Raw genomic sequence first — 18,780 nt, forward strand, 5'->3', positions numbered from 1 at the left:
AGGGGGGGGGGGGAATTATTATTAAATTTTTTAATCCTTTTTTTTTGTAAAACCCACCCCCCAATAATAAAAAATGTTTCCCTTTACCCCGGATTCGGGTTCCTTGGGAAAGAAGACCCTCCCTCTTTTTTCAAAGGGGATGAGGTGTGCCCATGGTAATGGGGATGGGGAAAATTTTTTAGGCCCAAAAAAAAAAGGAGGGGAAATTAAAAATTTAGGAAATTTTGGGCAAGTTTTTTTCCGGGGACCGGGGGAAAATTTTGGGCCTTTTGGATTCGGTTCAACCCCCTTTTGCTTTCCCTTTTGGAAAGGCCTGGGGGCGCTTATTTGGGCTTGCTTTTTGCCCATGGAGGATATCCGGATTTCCGGATATATCCTTTGGGGCTCCCCCCCCCATTAAGGTTTATATTCCCACGCCCCCCCTCATATATTTCCAGGTAAATTTCCATTTACATTTACATTCATTTCCTTTCTTTTACATATATATATAAAAACTTTTTAACCTGGGATTAATGGTTAAGGAAGGAAATAATCCCCCCTTTTTAAAAATTAAAATAAAAAGGGGTTTGTTTGCCTTTAAAAGGGGGGGGGGGGGGGGGGGGCTTGATGATAATGGTGATATAATTGTAGTAATTTGCAAATATGCACTCGATATAAATTTTACTATACTTTAATAATAAGGCTTGGAAGGATCGAAGAATATTATTGTGTTTGCGTTTTTCTTGCATTTCTTATTAATGTATCCAAAGAAGTATATATTCAAGTCTCACATCCAATGTACACAAAGCCAAATCAAGATGTCTAATAATAATAATAATAAGAAAAACAAGGGGATATATATATATATATGTATGTATGTATGTATGTATGTATGTATGTATGTATGTATGTATTTCCTTTTATTCAAAATATATGTAAAGATATATATATATATATAAATGACTTGGTTACTATGAGATATTTTGGTTATTTGATTGACTTGAGGTAAGAAAAAAAAAGACCCTGTTTGCTATAACCTTTGGCTTTAGTAGATACAAAAATTGCTTTCTTTCGTAAAGACATCAAAGACCATTACATGATCAACCTTTGACATCTTCCTTCATCTTCTTTTTATAATTTATTAGTCTACATTTGCCTGCGTTCTTTTCTTCCCTTTATATTTCGAATACCCTGCTAAACATTTTGTCGGTTTGTATTTTATATAGTCTATGAAAATGACCTAAAATTTTTAAGTCTTTATAATGAAATTAGATGTGTATATTTGCTTATAAGCTCTTTTTATTTATTATTTATTGCTCTTAATATAAGTATGAAAGCTATCTATAATTGGCTTGCTTTTTTTTTGTAGAGTATAAACCTCATATATATAGTTTTCAAAAAGAAAGGCTCGAATTTAATATTCAAATATCTCATTAACATATCTACAATCTGTAGCTCTCGTTCTCCCTCTTTTGTATCTTTTTTACTGACCAATAATTGAAAGAATGTCGGATTTGAAAGACCAGATAACCAAAAAAAAAAGAATCTTGTACCCTTCGCTATCCAAAAGTATTATATATATACGTCTGTATATATAGGCACGCACACATATATTGATATATTACTGAGGAGGTGTATACCACATGTAAAGCCAAATGCAATAAAATAACCTTTTTTTTTGTATTTTTATTCACAGAGAATATATAAATATATATATGGTTATTCACTTGGTACTTCTTTTAGATCTTCATATTGATTATGTAGTCTATGTAAGTCTTTAATAACATTATCATGGAATCAAATGAAAGTACCAAAATGATCATGTAGACTTAATTCAATATCAATTACACCTCTTCGCTCTCTCTCTCTTTCTCTCTATCTTTATCTCAAAAGTCTCAAATACTTTTATACAGTAATAATTACTATATTATTAATATTATTTGTAAACATGCTTAATTGTCTGTCAAGTAATTACATAGAAATCAAAAAAAAAAATAAGGCTTGTAAATCAACCTTGCAAATTACTTGTTTTTTATTGTAGTGTAAAAATTCATGTAGATTGTGTATAAATGAAAATATCTTGATCAATTTTTACTCTTTTCTTTTGGTTCGCCGCCTAAATTATTCTATCAACACCACAGCAGATTTTTTTGTGTAATCTTGTTCCTTAAAAGGATTCTTGTATACGGGGCGAATTTTGCCCATAACAGGAAATTCATTTTTTTGGGGGACTGAAAAGTGGGGGGATGGGGGGACTACTCTCGGCCAATAGATTTCGATTAAAAAATGTACTGCACAATTTCAAAAATGGTTCAAATTTTTAATTTGTTTCAAATAATTTTGGGTTGTAAAAAATTTATTTTTTATTTCGAAAAAAATTAGGCTAAAAAAAAGCTAGACTGGACCATAAAATCCACAGGCAGTAGCACACCAGTATATTCGTACCACTAGAAACACTAGTAGTATAACTGTTTGTACTTATGCCTGTAAATTACGTGATCGGTTTGCTGCAAACTACTATGTCTAGCTAATCCAAGAGACCCGGTGCCAGAAATTCCAATAAACCCAAAGAGCATAAAGATTTGAATTTCGAGAAAAGCTAAAGCAGAAGAACTAATAATTAGTAATTAAACTTAGTTATATATATTTAACAGAATTTTACCTTTGACTCTATTAAGGCATTTGCAATAAAAGGCAGCCAAATCTCTGCAAGTGAGGAGTAAATAGTTAGTCTTCTGTTGCTTTGTAAGAGGAACATGTAGTTATTACCTCTTTATTGATTTACCGAGATGATGAAAAACTAATTTATAAACTAGAATTGTATGATTAATAAACACAATGACATAAAAAACTTTGATAGCATAAATACCTTTGAGCTTACGGTCTTTAAGCAAAATTCTGCTTCTATAAATACTATAAGTATACTGGAATATCTTACAAATGGAAGCTCATGCAAATAATAAATATTTTGTGGAAAAGTAAAATGAAAAAGAAGACAAAAACACGCGATATTTTCTTAAAAGAAAAGAAGTAAAAAAAATTCTAATTGGTCCGCTGACATTAAATATCGATCTTTCCACATTTTATAAATTCAATTATTTTCGCAAAGTCATTTTCCCCCCTTTGTTTTTACAATCAATTTACTATTATGCAAAAGAATACAAGACAAGAAACATATAAAATCGTTAAGACTCGCCCCCCTAAAAGGCAAGGCGAACTTAACTTTAGCATCAATTCAGGTGTTTTTACCTGCTCTGAATGCGAAAAAGAGTTCGAAAAGCCTTGGTTACTGAAAAGGCATTCGAAGGTTCACCATATAAGTAATCAAATGGCAACCAATACTGTACTCGACGAACCCGAGCAGGCCGAATTGATAGTCGAGAACACTATTCCGGATGCTAATGCATTTGATTACTCGAGTGACGAAGATGACTCCTCCAGTATCGGGGATGAAGAAGACAACATTGTAGACGAGGAAAACGATATTGTCGATAATTTCTTTGATATTGAAATGAACAGTAATCCAGTTTTCAACGCGTTCTCTGACATGTTTTCTTCTGCTGCTGCTGCTGATGAGGTATCAATGACCGATGATGACTCTGAGATCCCGGAAGAAGTCTTTGAGACAATTGGCGCTGTAAATGACCCTACAAGCTGTTATCCTTTTCGCGATCTTCAAACCATGATCCTTTTCGCTTTTATCGATGGGGATAATGACATGATCTCCCAGCGAATGTTGAAGAAGATACTGCTTGCGATGAACTTGATCATTAAGATCCAGCAAGAAACTCCCATAGGAAGAACATTTAAGTTACCTCGTTTGGATGCTCTTTTAAATTATCAGGCAAGAAAGAAGTCCAAGATGCCTGTCTTTCCTTCACAAAGAATATCAGTACCTGGATCAAACGGGAACGCATTCGCCCACATTAACCTTCCGTCCGACCACTTGAGATTTCTTATGGCAAACCCAAAGAAATCCAAGTTGATCTCGTCCATGCCCGATCGTACCCCAAACCAATCGATCTGTTTGGAACAAGGTGAAAAGTGGAGAACCCACCATCTCTTTCAGCAGCCTATGCACACTGTAAATGGTATAGATGTCTGGTTTGGAAACATCGTTTACTTGAAGACAAACGATTGCAGCATCCGCTTTTTGGTTGAATCGTTCCACACGGCAAATAAAAACATTTTTGCGAGAGGGTATCTGGTCAGAGCGATTTCGATTGTATGCTATGGCGTTGAGGTTGCTGTTACCGATCTTAGAGTAGAGCAGATCTCTCACGTTGACACCACTCCTGTTGAAAGAGATCACTACTACAGTATCTCAAGTAGCCTTACCAGATTGAGTCCTGCTCATGACTTTCTTCTTTTTGGAGTTCATCCAATGAAGAAGCCTATGCCTCTTTCTGTTTTGCCCGGTAATGTAGATCGCGATGCAGTGTTTTACAAAGTTAGGATTGTTTCAATCATCCTTTTTACAGACGACACTTCCGGCAATCGTTCAAAGCAGTACAATCCGTTTGAAAGCTGGTTAATGAGATGCGCTGCCTTGCCTTTTAAGGATCGAAATTCGATAGCAAACATCCAGTTTCTTTCTACAATCCCTAAGAAAGATGGTGCAAATGGTATGTCTCTTCTGCCAGCAATCGTTGATGACTTTAAGAAACTCGAGAAAGGTGTAAAAATGTTCTCCGCTGAAGACAATGAGTATGTTCTGGTTGTTGCTCCCATCCTTTGGATTGAGGCTGACACGCCATGTCATTCGGAACTTTGCGGATTGCTTGGGCCGGCCACCACATTTCCTTGCAGAAGATGCTACATCGAACTTAGACGTGCAAAAGACTTTGTGAAGGACTTGTCCTACTTCTGTGAGTGCCATGAGAGACGAACTCGAGAGCACTATGTTCTTGCAAACTCGTCACCTGGCAGAGACACTGAGATCCCAAATGCTCCGAAAATTGGAATGAACACGCCTGCAAACGAGATAAGCTTTAGAGATCGTTCGACTGGCCGCTTATTAGAATTGCAGTCGTTTGATCCAGAAAAGGATACACCAGTGGAAATCCTCCACACGATACTTCTTGGTGTTGCAAAGTATATGGTAATTGACTTGGTTAAGGTCGTGCTTAAGAATGACACAGCCACAATAGCAAGACTTTCAGAATTCTTGACAGATTACACGCGATCAACTGGTCTATCAAGAAAGTTCACCCGAAACTTGAGACATAGTGGTTCATTCCTCGGTAGAGATTTCAAGGTTCTGCTTCAAATACTTCCTGTAATTCTGATTACAGAATTCTCTGGAAATCATGAGCTAGACCTTGTAATACCATGCTTTGTTGAACTTGGCCGATTGTGTTCTCTGGTATTCGTTCGTCAGGTGACATCAGACTTTGATAACTATATTATCAGAGTAGATAATGCAGTGAAGCGCTTGATCAGAGCATTATTTGACTACGATAAAGGAACCAAGAACGAGCTCCACAAGGCATATTGCACCAAGCCGAAAGTTCATTACTTGACACATCTCAAGGAAGATATAATTCGTTTTGGCCCAGCCCTCAATTATGAAACAGAAAAGGGCGAACAGTTCAATAAGCACATTCGCGAACATCTGTTTCATACGAATCGCCAAAACACTTCCAGGGATGTTTGCCTAAAGTTTGCAAAGCAGGTAGCATTGCAACATGTAATTGACGGCGGGTCGTGGATTAATAGCTCTGGCAACCGAGAGAAGTCTGGAACTGGAATAGAGAGGTTCATTAAGGACAACAATGAATCTTTGTTCTATTACACCTTCTTTGGCGGCTCGAGAGAGCTAAAGGACAACAACGACACTGGAGATATTGAAGATGACGCCGTCCAAAACAACAGTTTTGGCGCGTTTGTTTTTAAAGATGATCCAATCTCTCGCCCTCGTATAGGACTTGTCTCAGGCTCTGTTGTTAAGTTTCTTAGCATTGTTCCTCGTACGGATAATGACAGAAACAATAACTATGCCAAGGCTGTAATGACAGGTGAGCATTCTGATGTTGCTAACATGAATCTCGTTTGTAAGTTAGATTTGCACATTTTCCGCAACCCATTTTACATTGTAAATTTGAGCAAGTTCGGTTCCTACTGGTTCATTTTCAATAATATTCTTTTTGATGAATAAAATGATGCTACTTCTTTATTATTATTATAATTATTATTTGAACCTTCTGTTTTCTTCTTCTCAACATCAATTTTTTTGCGTAATTTCTGTGAAGTCATTTTTTGGTTACTCAAACCAACCCCCAACTTTCCTTAATAAATCCTTTGTCTCACTTGAACACTTTCTGACTTCCCTAACAGTTTTTTTTCTTACTTTAAAAGCCCACAAGTAGTACTGAACTTAATTTTATCCTTTATTCGGATGAAAAAAATTGAGTACGAAAACAAATTACAATATTTTGGCCTCTAAGCCAATCATATTGCTTAGGTGCCAATTTTCACCCAAAATGATAACAAAAATCTCTGGTGGTGAACAATTCAAGTCTGAGTATCCAATACATTTGCAATATTTCAAAACCAACAAGCTTATATATATGGACATATACATACATTATGTACATGTATGTGTATACTTGTGCATATGTATGCATAATAGAGACATTTGCGTGTGTATACACAGGTAGGTAGGTTCAAGTAGTGCTGATAATGTCATTATTATTATTATCTCTTACTCCACTATATACACCAAATATAATTCCAATTTTCTACTTTCTACCATTCTCAAAATATAGCTAGTATAATATTTCTTAGCAATACTTCTATTTCAATGAATAGATTTGAGCAAGAGGTAAATTATTATATATATATATATATATTTCAAAAAAATAAAAATAAAAAAATAAAGGTGAATAGTAAAGGCTAATTATATAGCTTGTAAGCCATCAAACTATGTACAAGAAATAAATAAAGCTAAGAGTAATAATAATGATAGTAGTAAGTGTAATAAGAATAATAGGATTAATATGAATAGTAGAAAGAAATGATAGTAGACTATAGAAAGGAATAAGTAGTATTAAGTATTAAGCTTCATTCATGTAATAAGCTGCTCCATCGAGACCCACTCCACGAGACTTCTTTTGAGCCTTCTTCCGGTCCTCACGCTTCTTAGCCCATGCTTTGATAATCATCAAAAATGCAACATATCCAAGGGTCATTGAACTCAGCGCCACACAACCATTCATCATAAACATTGAGTCTACTTCATTACGGCGCAGCCAGGTCATGGTACCGGAATTGGAAGCCATAAATAGGATAGAACCTGCTATCAACAGGAAAGCACCAACCGCTTCACTTGGAGGCCGAGAAGGACTAGAATTGGTCGGGGGTGAAAGATACATGGTGACATATGTCACAAAGCGGAATACGGCTGCCATGGACAACAAAAGTCCCCACATGTAGTGCACCTGGGTTGAATATGCTGTGTCTTGATGGTGATTTCCCATCGAAATTCCAGTCATCAGTACAGTCAGAGCCGGGAAAGGGTTCATGGAGAATGTCTGGGTCTGTTCATGCTTGGGTTCGTTGAGGGGTGTATCTTCAGTTCGACTCAATAATCTACGCAGAGTGCGACTCTCTACCAGAATACCAACAAGACCACACCACCACCACCTAACAAATGTTTTTTAAATAAATTAATATAATTAGCTACCGTTTGCTTTTCTTTGCTCTCTCTTTTTTTTGTAAAAAATAAGTAAATAAATAAATAAATAAATAAATAAATAAATAAATTATGGCTTACATAAAGGCAAGACTAGCGTGTTCAAGATCCTTGTGGGTCCAGGCAGAATCCTGTCCAAAGTGCTCCATCCATGTATTTGTGATACCGTATGTGAAAATTAAACCACACTCGATCATTTCAAAGCTGAATTTGCTACCATTGTCAACCCGATTCCACGCCCAGCCACGGTTTGCAAATGCACCAAGATAACGACCAAATGTAACGATGCCGTAAAAAAAGAAGATGCCACCCTTGATCAAGTGGGCAATGCAGCCAAGAACAGCCCAAGAGCGACATACACCATGGTATACCACCAAACCCGACAGTGTTTGAACGAAGATAAGTACGGGAAACACACGACCGAGAATCTGGTGGAAGTGGCGGAAACATGTGGTCGTCAAGGGATTGTGGGCCAGGGTCTTGAATACACGTTTGACACTATATGGAATTCGATTGGTAAAATCAAAGCGATGGTACCATCGAGACTTTGGCTGAATGTTGAGGTCTATGCTGTTCAAAGGATCGTCCTCTAGGCAATCGAATGCTTGATCGTCTTCGTCTTCTTCGTCTTCATTGTCTTCATGTTTTGTGAATGTATAGCCTTGGTCTTCACCATTGTGGTGCAGAGTATCCGCAGATGAGGATACACTGTGGCGGTCGGGGTGAGAGGATGAAGACGAGGACGAGGATCTGACCAACCGCACATTTTCGAGTTGGTCGTACGAGGACGTTGTGTTCATGCGACCGACTGCGTTTGCGACCTTTCGTAGCACACCTACGCTCATCTGAACAATCAGGAGTAAGAATAGAGACCAGCCCATGGAATGGTGTGAGTTTCCGGCATAAAGATGGGGTGTGGTATGGCCATAAAGCTTAGCAAAGAAGAAACCAAACATGGCTGTGATAAAGCACAGAATTTGTGTGGGCAAATGAAGTGAAGATCTAGCAATACCAAACATGACACCTGCTCATTGTTCGTTAGAAGAAGAAGAAGCAATGCATTATATTCAATAATAAAAACTAGTAATAGTGATAAAGGTAACAATAAGAAGGAGTAAAATGAGGGTTTACCTATAGGTAACAACACCCAAAAGGCCAAGACCATGAAAATCACATGAAGGTAAAAGTATCCTTTATATTCAGGAAACAGAGAATAAGACATTGGTTCAGTTCCTGTGGAATTGAAGGCAGGCATTGGAGGGTCTTCCATTGAATGGGCATGCTGAGCAGCTACTATTTGGGCCAATATTAGGCTTACAAGAACTGTGTAAATATATGACAGTCGAGCCATCTTCAAAGAAGAAGGAGAAGAAAAAGGAAAAAAGGAAAAAAAAAAAGAATAAGAAGCAAAGGATGCCCTTTGTAAGAAGAAGTGTGTGGTTATTCTTTTACTTCTATCCTTTCCTCTTTATATATTTGGTTTTTTTTTTTTTTACTTTTTTTTTGTGCAGCAAGACTTTTCTTTTTATATATATACATATCAATATTATATATTTTTTAATAGCGGTTGCTACATATATCCGACATGACGGGGCATCATGTCATTTTTTGAATACTCTATCAATTGACTGAAACATCAATGATTTTGCCTGCTTAGAATTGTATAAATGATACAAAAAATACCTCTTTATGAAATTGACCAGTAATTCGGCTTAAATTCTCGTATGCTTCATTTGTCTAGACAAGATACAAATGCACATCATCTACCAAGAAAGATAATGATAATAAAATGAAGCAAAGCGATTATATATATTATATAAAAATATATATAGTATAATCCGGATAAATTGGGATAACTTTTTCCAGCAACCTCCGTCTTCAATTCTGTTGTGGACAATTCATTGTTCCGTTTTGTCGAAGGGCGATCCCTTTCTCTCTATATCTTCTTTTTTCTTCTTTTTTATTTATTTATATAGCTATTATTATTATTTTATCACTTTATTTTTTTTTATTACTTGCGCACACACTTCTTTATTTTTCGGTTTACTTTCTTGACGCGGTTAATTTTTATGCATTTGATTGACTGTGATGACGCAAGATCAGTTATTCAAAATGTGAATGTATTTTGTGTTTTTGATAATTGGGATAGAATAAGGATTACTTGCATAATTCATCATACATATCAAAAAGGTATAATATAAATATATATATATAAAATGTTTCAACCCAAATCCAAAACACACACACACAAAAAATTTCTTACTTACTCACTACACTAACTCACTCACTCACTCAATTAAATTGTTACAATTTCTTGGTATTCTGGTTGTTGTTTTTTTTGTACCACATTGTACAACTCTATATCCACATCCACACCAACACCAAAACCAACACCCACACCCACACCCACCCACACACAAAACTTTGAATTACAAAAAAAAACATATACTATATATGTGTGTATAAAAATTGAAATGGAAATATTAAGCATTTTTAGGATGTTTTTTAAAAAAAAGATGAATAGTCAATAGTCAAGTGTATCTAATATGACTTTGATAGATACGTTCTTTTGTTCTTATGTTCTTGTTTTGTTTCTTTTTGTTTGGTTTGTAGTCTAGACAACCATATACAAATAATGATATCAATTCTCTTCAGGGGTTGTGTTCGGACCATCGATTTCCCGTCAAAAATACAAAAAAAAAGTGACGGATAAATAAACGGTTTCAAGCAGTCAAAGGCCATCAAAGAAGACCGTCAGATAATCGGACATATCATGTCACCCCTTCTATTGTGTTCCATGATTCCGAGAGAGAGAAGGAGAGAGAAAAAAAACTTGTAACTCTTTATAATCGGATAAACTGTGTAAATACAGATGGTTTAATCGCTTTTTTTTGGGTTATCGGCAATACGTTTTGTAAAGATGTGTGTGTGCGTTCGGAAAGACGACCGTTTGTACGTACGTATGTGTGTGTGTGTGTAAAGAGGTCTAGAATATATACTACTCGGTTGCTTTAAAAGTTAGAGAGACGTATCAAGTGAGAGATGTTGACGTTACTGCGGCAAAGCGGACACTCGGGCTTTAATATCACAAGCAACAGAAGAAGAAGAAAAAAAAATGTATACAATATGTTAGTAATCAATGTTTGCACTACTCAAAGTCTATCTCTAAATCTTTTATTTACCTTGTTCTCGCACCATTCAACCACACAGGACCAGCAGAACAAGTGACCACAAGGTGTTGCAGTTGTGCTATTGCGAGGTTCTAGACACAATGCACATTTCTGGTTCTCTTTGGGAGCTACCAAAGAGCTTTCTACTTCTTCTTCAAATTTGTCCATAAAATCAAAATCATCCTCTTCTACTTTAGCACTAGGCAAACTATCAATCTTTTCCCTTTCTTTCTCCTTTTCCTTTTCTTCCTTTAAACGGACTGCACGTTTGCGGACAGCAAGAGCAGTCTGGATAACCAGCTGAAGTACAATAAGAATACCCAGGATTTCATATCCCATTCGCTCCTCATGAATACCCAATTGGCGTGTAAAGATCTAGAATATATACACACCAAAAAAAGACGCCTCTTTAATCAATCAATTTTTTTTTAAAAAAAATACACACACACACACATATATATATATATAAAGGTAACTTACATAACGAATACCAGTCAAGCGTTTAGAGAAGCTATAATATGTTCCAAAAAAATAAAACAGGGCAAGATGAAGTGGCTGAATGTTCTTTGAGAATATTTCTTGCAACGACGGTGTGCGTTCAACTATCCAAGCAAGGTGTTGTTTCCATGGCTTGTCCTCCTTTAACTGTCCACGTCGCCTTTGTTTCTTTAGGTGTGCAACCGTACGTTGATATAGATATGGTAGGATCGAATATGAAAATACAAGGCTTGCTCTACGCTATTTTTAAAGTTTCATGAAAAGTTATTGATTATTAATTATTATACATTTATATTTACATATACATACATACATACATACATACAAATACATGTATTTATATAGTAAATACTCGGTACTACTGCTATTGACACCAGCCAAAACTTACCAATACACTCGGAAAGGTGTTTGAGGGTCCAACCTGAACAAGATCACAATACTCTTCTCCTAGTGTCTGAGTACCTATGTTTTTAACATAAGAGTAAATTTTATGGCTGTTATATATTCTTGACGATGAGGCTGGCATTATTGTCATTGATGACCTATGTTACTGCTTCTGTCATATAACTCACCAAGTAAAGTAGTAAGACCATGGTAACTAAAGTCTGCAAATGCATTGATTTCCTTTTGCCATTGATGTTGTCTTCTTGAGCCAAAGAATTGTTGACATGCACTCTTCATTTGTTCTTGTAAGATGGTCTGGTAATAGACATCTTTTTGATTTGCTCTGACTAATAATTCATTTTACAACAATTTAGAGATTTGTTTCTATTGTAGTTGTAAATTTAATTCAATTCAATTCAATTCATTTTTCTTTTATTGTTTGATGACTTGCTGATGTCAGGCTGTGCTCCTCGAGGGAATTCCATGGGTAAGGTAGGGTTTGCCATTATGATCAAGTAAGCATATAAAAAGTTATGTGTGGAACTTTGACTATTTGTCGTTTGTGGGGAACATTCTCACGTGAATTAGAGTGGATTTGTGTGTGCTAAAAAAATAATTAATATATATATATACTTTTCATATATATATATATATGATTTTTATATTTTTTTATGTTTATTTATTAATTTATTAATGAACGAGTTATTGATGTTGAATGGCATTTTCGTGAATAAAGAAATGGAGTAGCAGATGAGGCTATCCATGAAAGTTGTGTGGGAAGTTTGGGGGGAATTGATGGTTAAGTCTAGAGACAAAAGTATGGGAATGTTGAATTACAAATACATAGGATAAAAAAGAAGTAATAATAATAATAATAGTAATAACTGTAAGGCAAGGCAAAGCAAGGCAAGGCAATGAAATAAAAGCAGATAGATATAGTACAAAGAAGTAAAAGAAATGAGGAAGGCAAAAAGTACTTTTGGGGGGTTGGTTGTTTGGGGGGTTAACTAAATTTTTTTTTCTTTTTTCTGGTTTTTAGTCGCTTGACTTTGTGTCCTTCTCAGTTAAAAGGCCTCGGAGCCACTTGACTTCAAGTTCAAGTTCATTTACTCTCTCTTGAAGAGCATCGGACTTGGATGTCATCTCACGGACAGTTTGTTCCATGGCTTGCTCACGCTGCTTCTTCTTGATACGGAATCTTGCAGATGCAGCAGTGTTGCGACGTCTCTTGTCCTCGTCTGCTGCTTGAAACTCTTCTTCTACTTCATCTGGAGCACGCTTCAATGATGTGGCCGTTGTGTTGGCAGATGTGAGTGTGGGTGTGGTGGTAGTGGTTGGGGCAATAATAGATGATTTCTTGCGCTGTTTGGGCTGATGTTGCACGGTGAGTGGTGCGGAGGGCACAAGAGACTGACTCAACAGATTGACCAATTGTGAGGCATCCATGGTTGGTGGCTTGGGAAGAAGCAATTGGCGCGCTGGTGTGGCAACAGGTGCTTCTACCACAGGAACAATTGTACGAGGCACAGGTCGTTGCTGCTGAGTTTGCTTTGGCTGTATTTGTTGTACTTGCTGCTGCTGGAGCTGTTGTTGTTGTTGTTGTTGTTGTTGTTGTGGGAGTTCATAGTCGAGATAATTGACTAGGTTTTCATAAGTAATGGGGTCCAACTCGGGTTGGAACTGAGGTGTTGAGAGAAAGGAAGCTGACGGGGCAGAGACAGATGGAGAGGTAGCTGATGAGCATGTCTTGTCGTCTTCAAAGATACCAGAGCCAGGCTTTACATCGAATGTGAACTGGGCATTTGTCTATATATCCGCAAATACAAACAAGTATTAGTGTTTACCAAACTAGAAAATGAAAATAATTTACCCAAAGGTCCAGCTCATCTGCAGCATCTTGTTCTGTCTTTTGCTGTTCTGTTGGTATGTCGAACACAAGAGAGTCGAGTGGTGACATGAAGGTCGAAAATGGAAAGGACATTGTGTGTAAAATACGTGGTTAAAATAATATGAAAATAAATTAAAAAATAAATAAATGAAAAACAAATAGATATCAAAAAAGAGGTAAATATTGAACTGCCTTTAAATGAATGTTTTAAAAAAAAATTTAACAATTTAAAATAAGAAAAAAATAAAGGGGAGAAAGGCTTTAGAAATATATATATACATACGTAAAAATATAAAAAAAAATCGAATCAGAAAATCATCATAAAATATTTATATCTTATTTTTATTTGCTGTAGTAGCCGAATAAATCCAAAAAAGGCAATCAAGTCAAGATGACAAATCAACCCAAATTTGTTTTATTTTTTTTTATATATTGGTTTCACTAGAGACGTCTGTGGACTCAGATTTGTAGAGTTGTACAAAAAATAGCTATAAAAAAAAAAGGTTTTTTTTTGAAATTTTCAAAGCGTTTCCATAGAAGGACTATTAGTTACCTATATAATATTTTTGACAAGGCGACTACTAAAATTATAAATAATAGCATGTCCTATTGATTCAACTAAACTTTTCACTTGTTTTGGCTATAGAACAGTTATAACTTCTATATGTAATTGGGAGCTTGTATTACATGTCTTTTATCCAAGGCATATGTGATATATGATTAGAGTAAATTTCGTATGAAAATGAATAATCAGACTTTTCCATGCCATTGTAAGTTTATATTCGAAACTTATATTTCTCTATATATTTTCGCTGTTTTAATAGCGTCAGTTTAGAAAAGCAAATAGACGAATATGAGAGGCTACAAATTTGATTAAGTTTTGGTAAAAAATCTACCAAAACCTAATCAAATTTGTAAAACATTTTCCATATTTAAATATGCATGTAACGTAGGTTTATTTTCCAAGGCACTGATCTCGTGCAAAAAGTTGAAAATCTGAGTCGACAGTCTTTAATATATCTTCATTTTGAGTTTCAATATCAACTCTGACATGATTAATTATTTGAAATCAATGTACTTCATGGTAGTGGGTAATTAGGTTAAAAAGAGAGGATTTATATTTGCACATGTAGAAAAAAAGAAGAAGAAAAAACTATTCATAATGACGTGGATGAGGAAATACCACATGACTAATATTCTCATTGTTAATGTCGTCAATAAGACCAGTCATCCCCTTGATGGACTTCACCTCCACCACCTTCATCTCACTGAGCGTAAGCCTTTCCCACACAGGGAACATCCCCTCATTACTGGCCCAAGCGCCACACAGATGCTCATCGATAAAAAAGAGACTAGTCTCTCCCAAGACAGAATGGAAGAAGAATTTTCGAATAAATCCATAACTTTTAAAGATATAACTCTTGTTACTTACTCCCACAAGCTCGTCAGTGTCTTGGCCCCGAATAGATGCCACCTCTCACTAAATTACCGTAATTCATGCACATCTCTTTCTCCACAGCACCAAGAAACATTCTTGTTGGGCTCGACAAAAGCTCGGGACCAACAACATCATCACTCGCGACCTCGAAGCTGCCGGTCCTTCTGTCGGTTGGTCTCACAACAGCAGACCGACCACTGAGGCAATGCCGTATTCCGGCCTTACAAAACAGGATATTATCCATGTTTTTTCTTGTTTCTTTCCGGGACCCTCTTGTAGCTCGATATGCACTAATAAGGCATTCAATTGGACGGCAGCTATACACTCGCAGCGGACCCTTCTCTCTCATGATATAACCAAGATGAACCAGCATGTGCTTGTTAATCACGAAGATGGTAGACTTAAGCCTCTTCTCTGCAATCTCATCGCAAAGGAAGGAATACCATCGATTAATAGATCTATAAATGTGATTAAAAATTGCTTATTATATATATATATATGATTGACTTACTTATCCATTGTTCGGATCTCTCTCTGTTATTTTCCATCATTGGGCAACAGAACAGGCCTTGACCAGGTCCATGATTACCTCTTTGGTGTCGCTAAGGATGAAGTTTTTCTTTACTGCCACCGTCGAAACAACAAACAAAAGGAAACCCAACCAGTTGGCTGTCTTCTGTCTGCCAGTTGTTTCCTCCAGTGGCCTCCAACTGCCAGTAAAGATTGCCGGTATGTCTGCCCTGGACTTGGTGATTGTCCTCCATACATTAGACTCCATTATCTATAATGACAGGACTCGCGATAAATTCTCCACTCAATACACTGTACAGCTTCTGGACTTCATATTCACGAACTCAACTAGGATTCAAGATGTGTTTTTCTGTGAGGACAAGCCTACTATCAAAATATCGAAAAAAGACAAACATAAAGCTGACTGTTTAAGAGAAAGCGCACTCTGCCATTGGTCTAGTCTCCTCCCTTACGAAGAATGCGCCCAGAATTTATGTACTCTGACATGCCATTTCAACAAGCTAAATTTGCGAATAATGGGTACTAAGCTTATAAATTGAATCATAATCCATGCTTGCCTTAAAGAAATAGATATCCCTCTATCAGATAACAGCGGTGCTGGGATTGCTGAGTATTTAACTACTGTCCTTTCTTTGGCTGTAAGTAGAAAATACTTGTTTTTATTTATCTATAAAAACCAATATAAAAAATGACCTTCTTCAGGAGACACTGTAACGCAGCAGCAGCACCAAAAAAGAACAATTTCGCCTTGGCTGCAGAAAAATACACGCCCACAGAGTGCATGGGTTTCAATGTCAGCCATTACTGGAATTAAAATAGGTTGTCGAGACAAACTGTATGCAAACATAAAAAGTATATAGTCTTGGGACGCGGTTAGGCCCTGCAAAACTACACCAAAAGAAAACGTTAGTATTGGACTAGACTATTGTGAATAAACTAAACATCAAGAATGACATCAATATTTAAAGCTCTGAATGATATTCTTTAAGAGAAATAGCTACATAAGTCATTAACTACATGTCTTCTTTCCCTATATATATATATATATATGATCTCTTGAAGAAACAAGGATTTTTCTTGTATAATCACTTGGTTAGCCATCTTCTTTTTCTTTAAAAAAGGGGTAAAAAGAAAAGGACATGGAAATATGGGTCTTTATTGAATCTCAAACTGGTGTAATGTACAATTGCAGCTAGACAGTTGGGTAGCTGGCAGATGTAGACTCAAAAGAGTTTTCTCCAAATGGAAAGTGCAGACATTAATATTCTCATATGCTGTACGTATTATTAATCAAAAAATAAAGAAAAATAGGGTTTATTACACAAGAAAAATATATAGACGATCCAACAGTCTATCTTAAAGATCAAGCTACACAAGCTCTTTTTTTTGTTTCTTTCTTTTTTATTGCCTTTTTAGCCTTGTTGTAGCCAAAGCACAAAGTAATGCAAATATAATGATATAATAAAATACTGATATAAACACGTTTGATCTGTCAAATATACCCAGGTACAGATAAGCACGCGTAAAGAAGTATATATCTGTCATAAAAGATCATTTTGCGGTCATTGATTGACAAAATCGATTTATAGTTCAACACACAGGATCTTGTTTGATTGGTTGAATATATATATATATATATATATCTATATTTGAGATAAGACAAATTTGGCAAATATTTTTCTTTATCTATTTTTTTACTTTATTTTTTGCAAGTGCTGACGAGACTTTCCTTTTTCTGTCATTAGCTGTCAAGGTTTAGATGTACGAGCTGAAACTATTACTCATAATTATGACTTAATTATTTTTTTTGTGTTTTTAGCAAAATTTACATAAAGGAGAGTTAGTTGCAGTTAATTAAGGCGTTCATCCTTAACTGTTGTTTGTTTCATACCAGGCAGATTCGTAGGCAAATCATCCTTCCGAAAGTACCACCACAAAAAAAAACACACACACACACGCAGGCGGAGATGTGCAGCTTGTATAACTGTATATATATTTTATAATATAATATAATATAATATAATATTTCATAAAAAATTCCCGGAAACCCTTGAAATCATTAGAGGTAAGGACTAGAATGAATAAAAATATATTGTATTACTTATATTACTAAAATCACTTTTCTTGTTGTACCTCCAAAGCATGTGTATATATCTATAAGAATAATAGTGAGAATGTCATATCCGAACTTTTGGACTCGTCAATCAAAATCAAAGAAAGACTACCTCTGTAACCTCTTACTTTACAGATCAAATATTGCTGCTGCTGCTGCTACTATTATTATCATTCTTGATTTGAATAACAAACTATATCTGTGTCAAAGTAACTGACTATTTAGTAAGTGGTGTTTCCTTTTTTGTTTCTTTAAAGTTTAATATAATATATGGTTGAATTAGTAATGGTAATGCTGGTAGCAATAGCGATGGTAATAAAGCCGTCATTCATATTCTAGAAAGAAAATGGCTTATTAATGGATAAAGTTTAATCAAACAAACAAGCCGTTAAGCCGGGTGAACTCACAGAAAAGAAAATAGAAAAAAAGAAACGTGTGTTTCGTGTAAATTTGAGACGTACAAGAACAATAATAAGAGTACTGTTTTTTTTTTAAAAAAAGGCTCTCTTGATGACTTTCACTTTGCCAACCACAATGGTGACTTGGTAGATTAATTCTGATAATCTAGCCCTGTTTCAGAGCCAATACAATCTTTGTCTCAGAATTTCTAGATTTCATGGTAAGGTTTGGTCAGAAATACAAGGTGCTGAGCAGTCGAGTTGTAACAGATCACTAGGGTAGTTATTTCCCTTGCTGTTGCTGTTGAAAGAAATATTTGGGGTAAAGTAGATAAATATTTACAAGCAATAAGAAATGATATCGCTATGAATCATATACCCGTTTATCGCAATAATCAAACTTCCTACTGGTATAGTTCTAATCGGCTTGTAAAACTTATTGATTTATTTGTTTTTATAGAAAAGTAAATGACAGGATAAAGTTTAGCTGAAAATGCACTGCTTCGCATGGGTTTTTCGAATCAATTTCCGAAACTGATTCATGAACACAGCAAGGGTATAATAATGCACATGCGGTCAGTCTTTAACTTACTATATAATTTTTCTTGTATAACGAAGAAAGTTACGAGCTCATAATTTGTTTTTTTGGTAGCCTTTAAAAGGCTATACAATATTATGTGCTTTTCAT

General features: G+C 35.7%; 5 protein-coding genes across 5 annotated transcripts; 1 reads left to right on the forward strand and 4 right to left on the reverse strand.

Moving 5' to 3' along the window:
• Positions 1-3,127: 3,127 nt before the first annotated feature.
• On the forward strand, positions 3,128-6,136 carry PHYBLDRAFT_140046 (C2H2-type zinc finger transcription factor; the record flags this gene model as incomplete). The annotated part of the gene is made up of 1 exon (XM_018430323.1): positions 3,128-6,136. The coding sequence occupies one exon, from the start codon at positions 3,128-3,130 to the stop codon at positions 6,134-6,136; it is 3,009 nt and encodes a 1,002-aa protein (XP_018298074.1).
• A 967-nt stretch (positions 6,137-7,103) lies between these two features.
• PHYBLDRAFT_11246 (hypothetical protein) lies at positions 7,104-8,897 on the reverse strand (the record flags this gene model as incomplete). The annotated part of the gene is made up of 3 exons (XM_018428286.1): positions 7,104-7,623; positions 7,754-8,696; positions 8,804-8,897. Coding segments are annotated over 3 exons (1,557 nt in total), but the record flags the coding sequence as incomplete, so codon positions are not given.
• A 1,786-nt stretch (positions 8,898-10,683) lies between these two features.
• PHYBLDRAFT_140048 (hypothetical protein) lies at positions 10,684-12,230 on the reverse strand (the record flags this gene model as incomplete). The annotated part of the gene is made up of 6 exons (XM_018430324.1): positions 10,684-10,749; positions 10,855-11,217; positions 11,323-11,580; positions 11,729-11,802; positions 11,913-12,067; positions 12,172-12,230. 6 exons carry the CDS (start codon positions 12,228-12,230, stop codon positions 10,684-10,686), a joined length of 975 nt encoding a protein of 324 aa, XP_018298076.1.
• A 529-nt stretch (positions 12,231-12,759) lies between these two features.
• Positions 12,760-13,696, reverse strand: PHYBLDRAFT_130408 (basic-leucine zipper transcription factor; the record flags this gene model as incomplete). Its single annotated transcript, XM_018429358.1, has 2 exons — positions 13,595-13,696; positions 12,760-13,530 (listed from the first exon to the last, which is right to left on the reverse strand). Exons 1-2 carry the CDS (start codon positions 13,679-13,681, stop codon positions 12,760-12,762), a joined length of 858 nt encoding a protein of 285 aa, XP_018298077.1. The 5' UTR covers positions 13,682-13,696.
• Positions 13,697-14,765: 1,069 nt separating this feature from the next.
• PHYBLDRAFT_163090 (hypothetical protein) lies at positions 14,766-17,126 on the reverse strand (the record flags this gene model as incomplete). Its single annotated transcript, XM_018434729.1, has 6 exons — positions 14,766-15,064; positions 15,087-15,508; positions 16,034-16,217; positions 16,275-16,469; positions 16,766-16,855; positions 17,084-17,126. 6 exons carry the CDS (start codon positions 17,124-17,126, stop codon positions 14,766-14,768), a joined length of 1,233 nt encoding a protein of 410 aa, XP_018298078.1.
• Between the last annotated feature and the right edge of the window lie 1,654 nt (positions 17,127-18,780).

Source organism: Phycomyces blakesleeanus (genome assembly GCF_001638985.1).
Source record: "Phycomyces blakesleeanus NRRL 1555(-) unplaced genomic scaffold PHYBLscaffold_2, whole genome shotgun sequence".
NCBI classification, from domain to species: domain Eukaryota; kingdom Fungi; phylum Mucoromycota; class Mucoromycetes; order Mucorales; family Phycomycetaceae; genus Phycomyces; species Phycomyces blakesleeanus.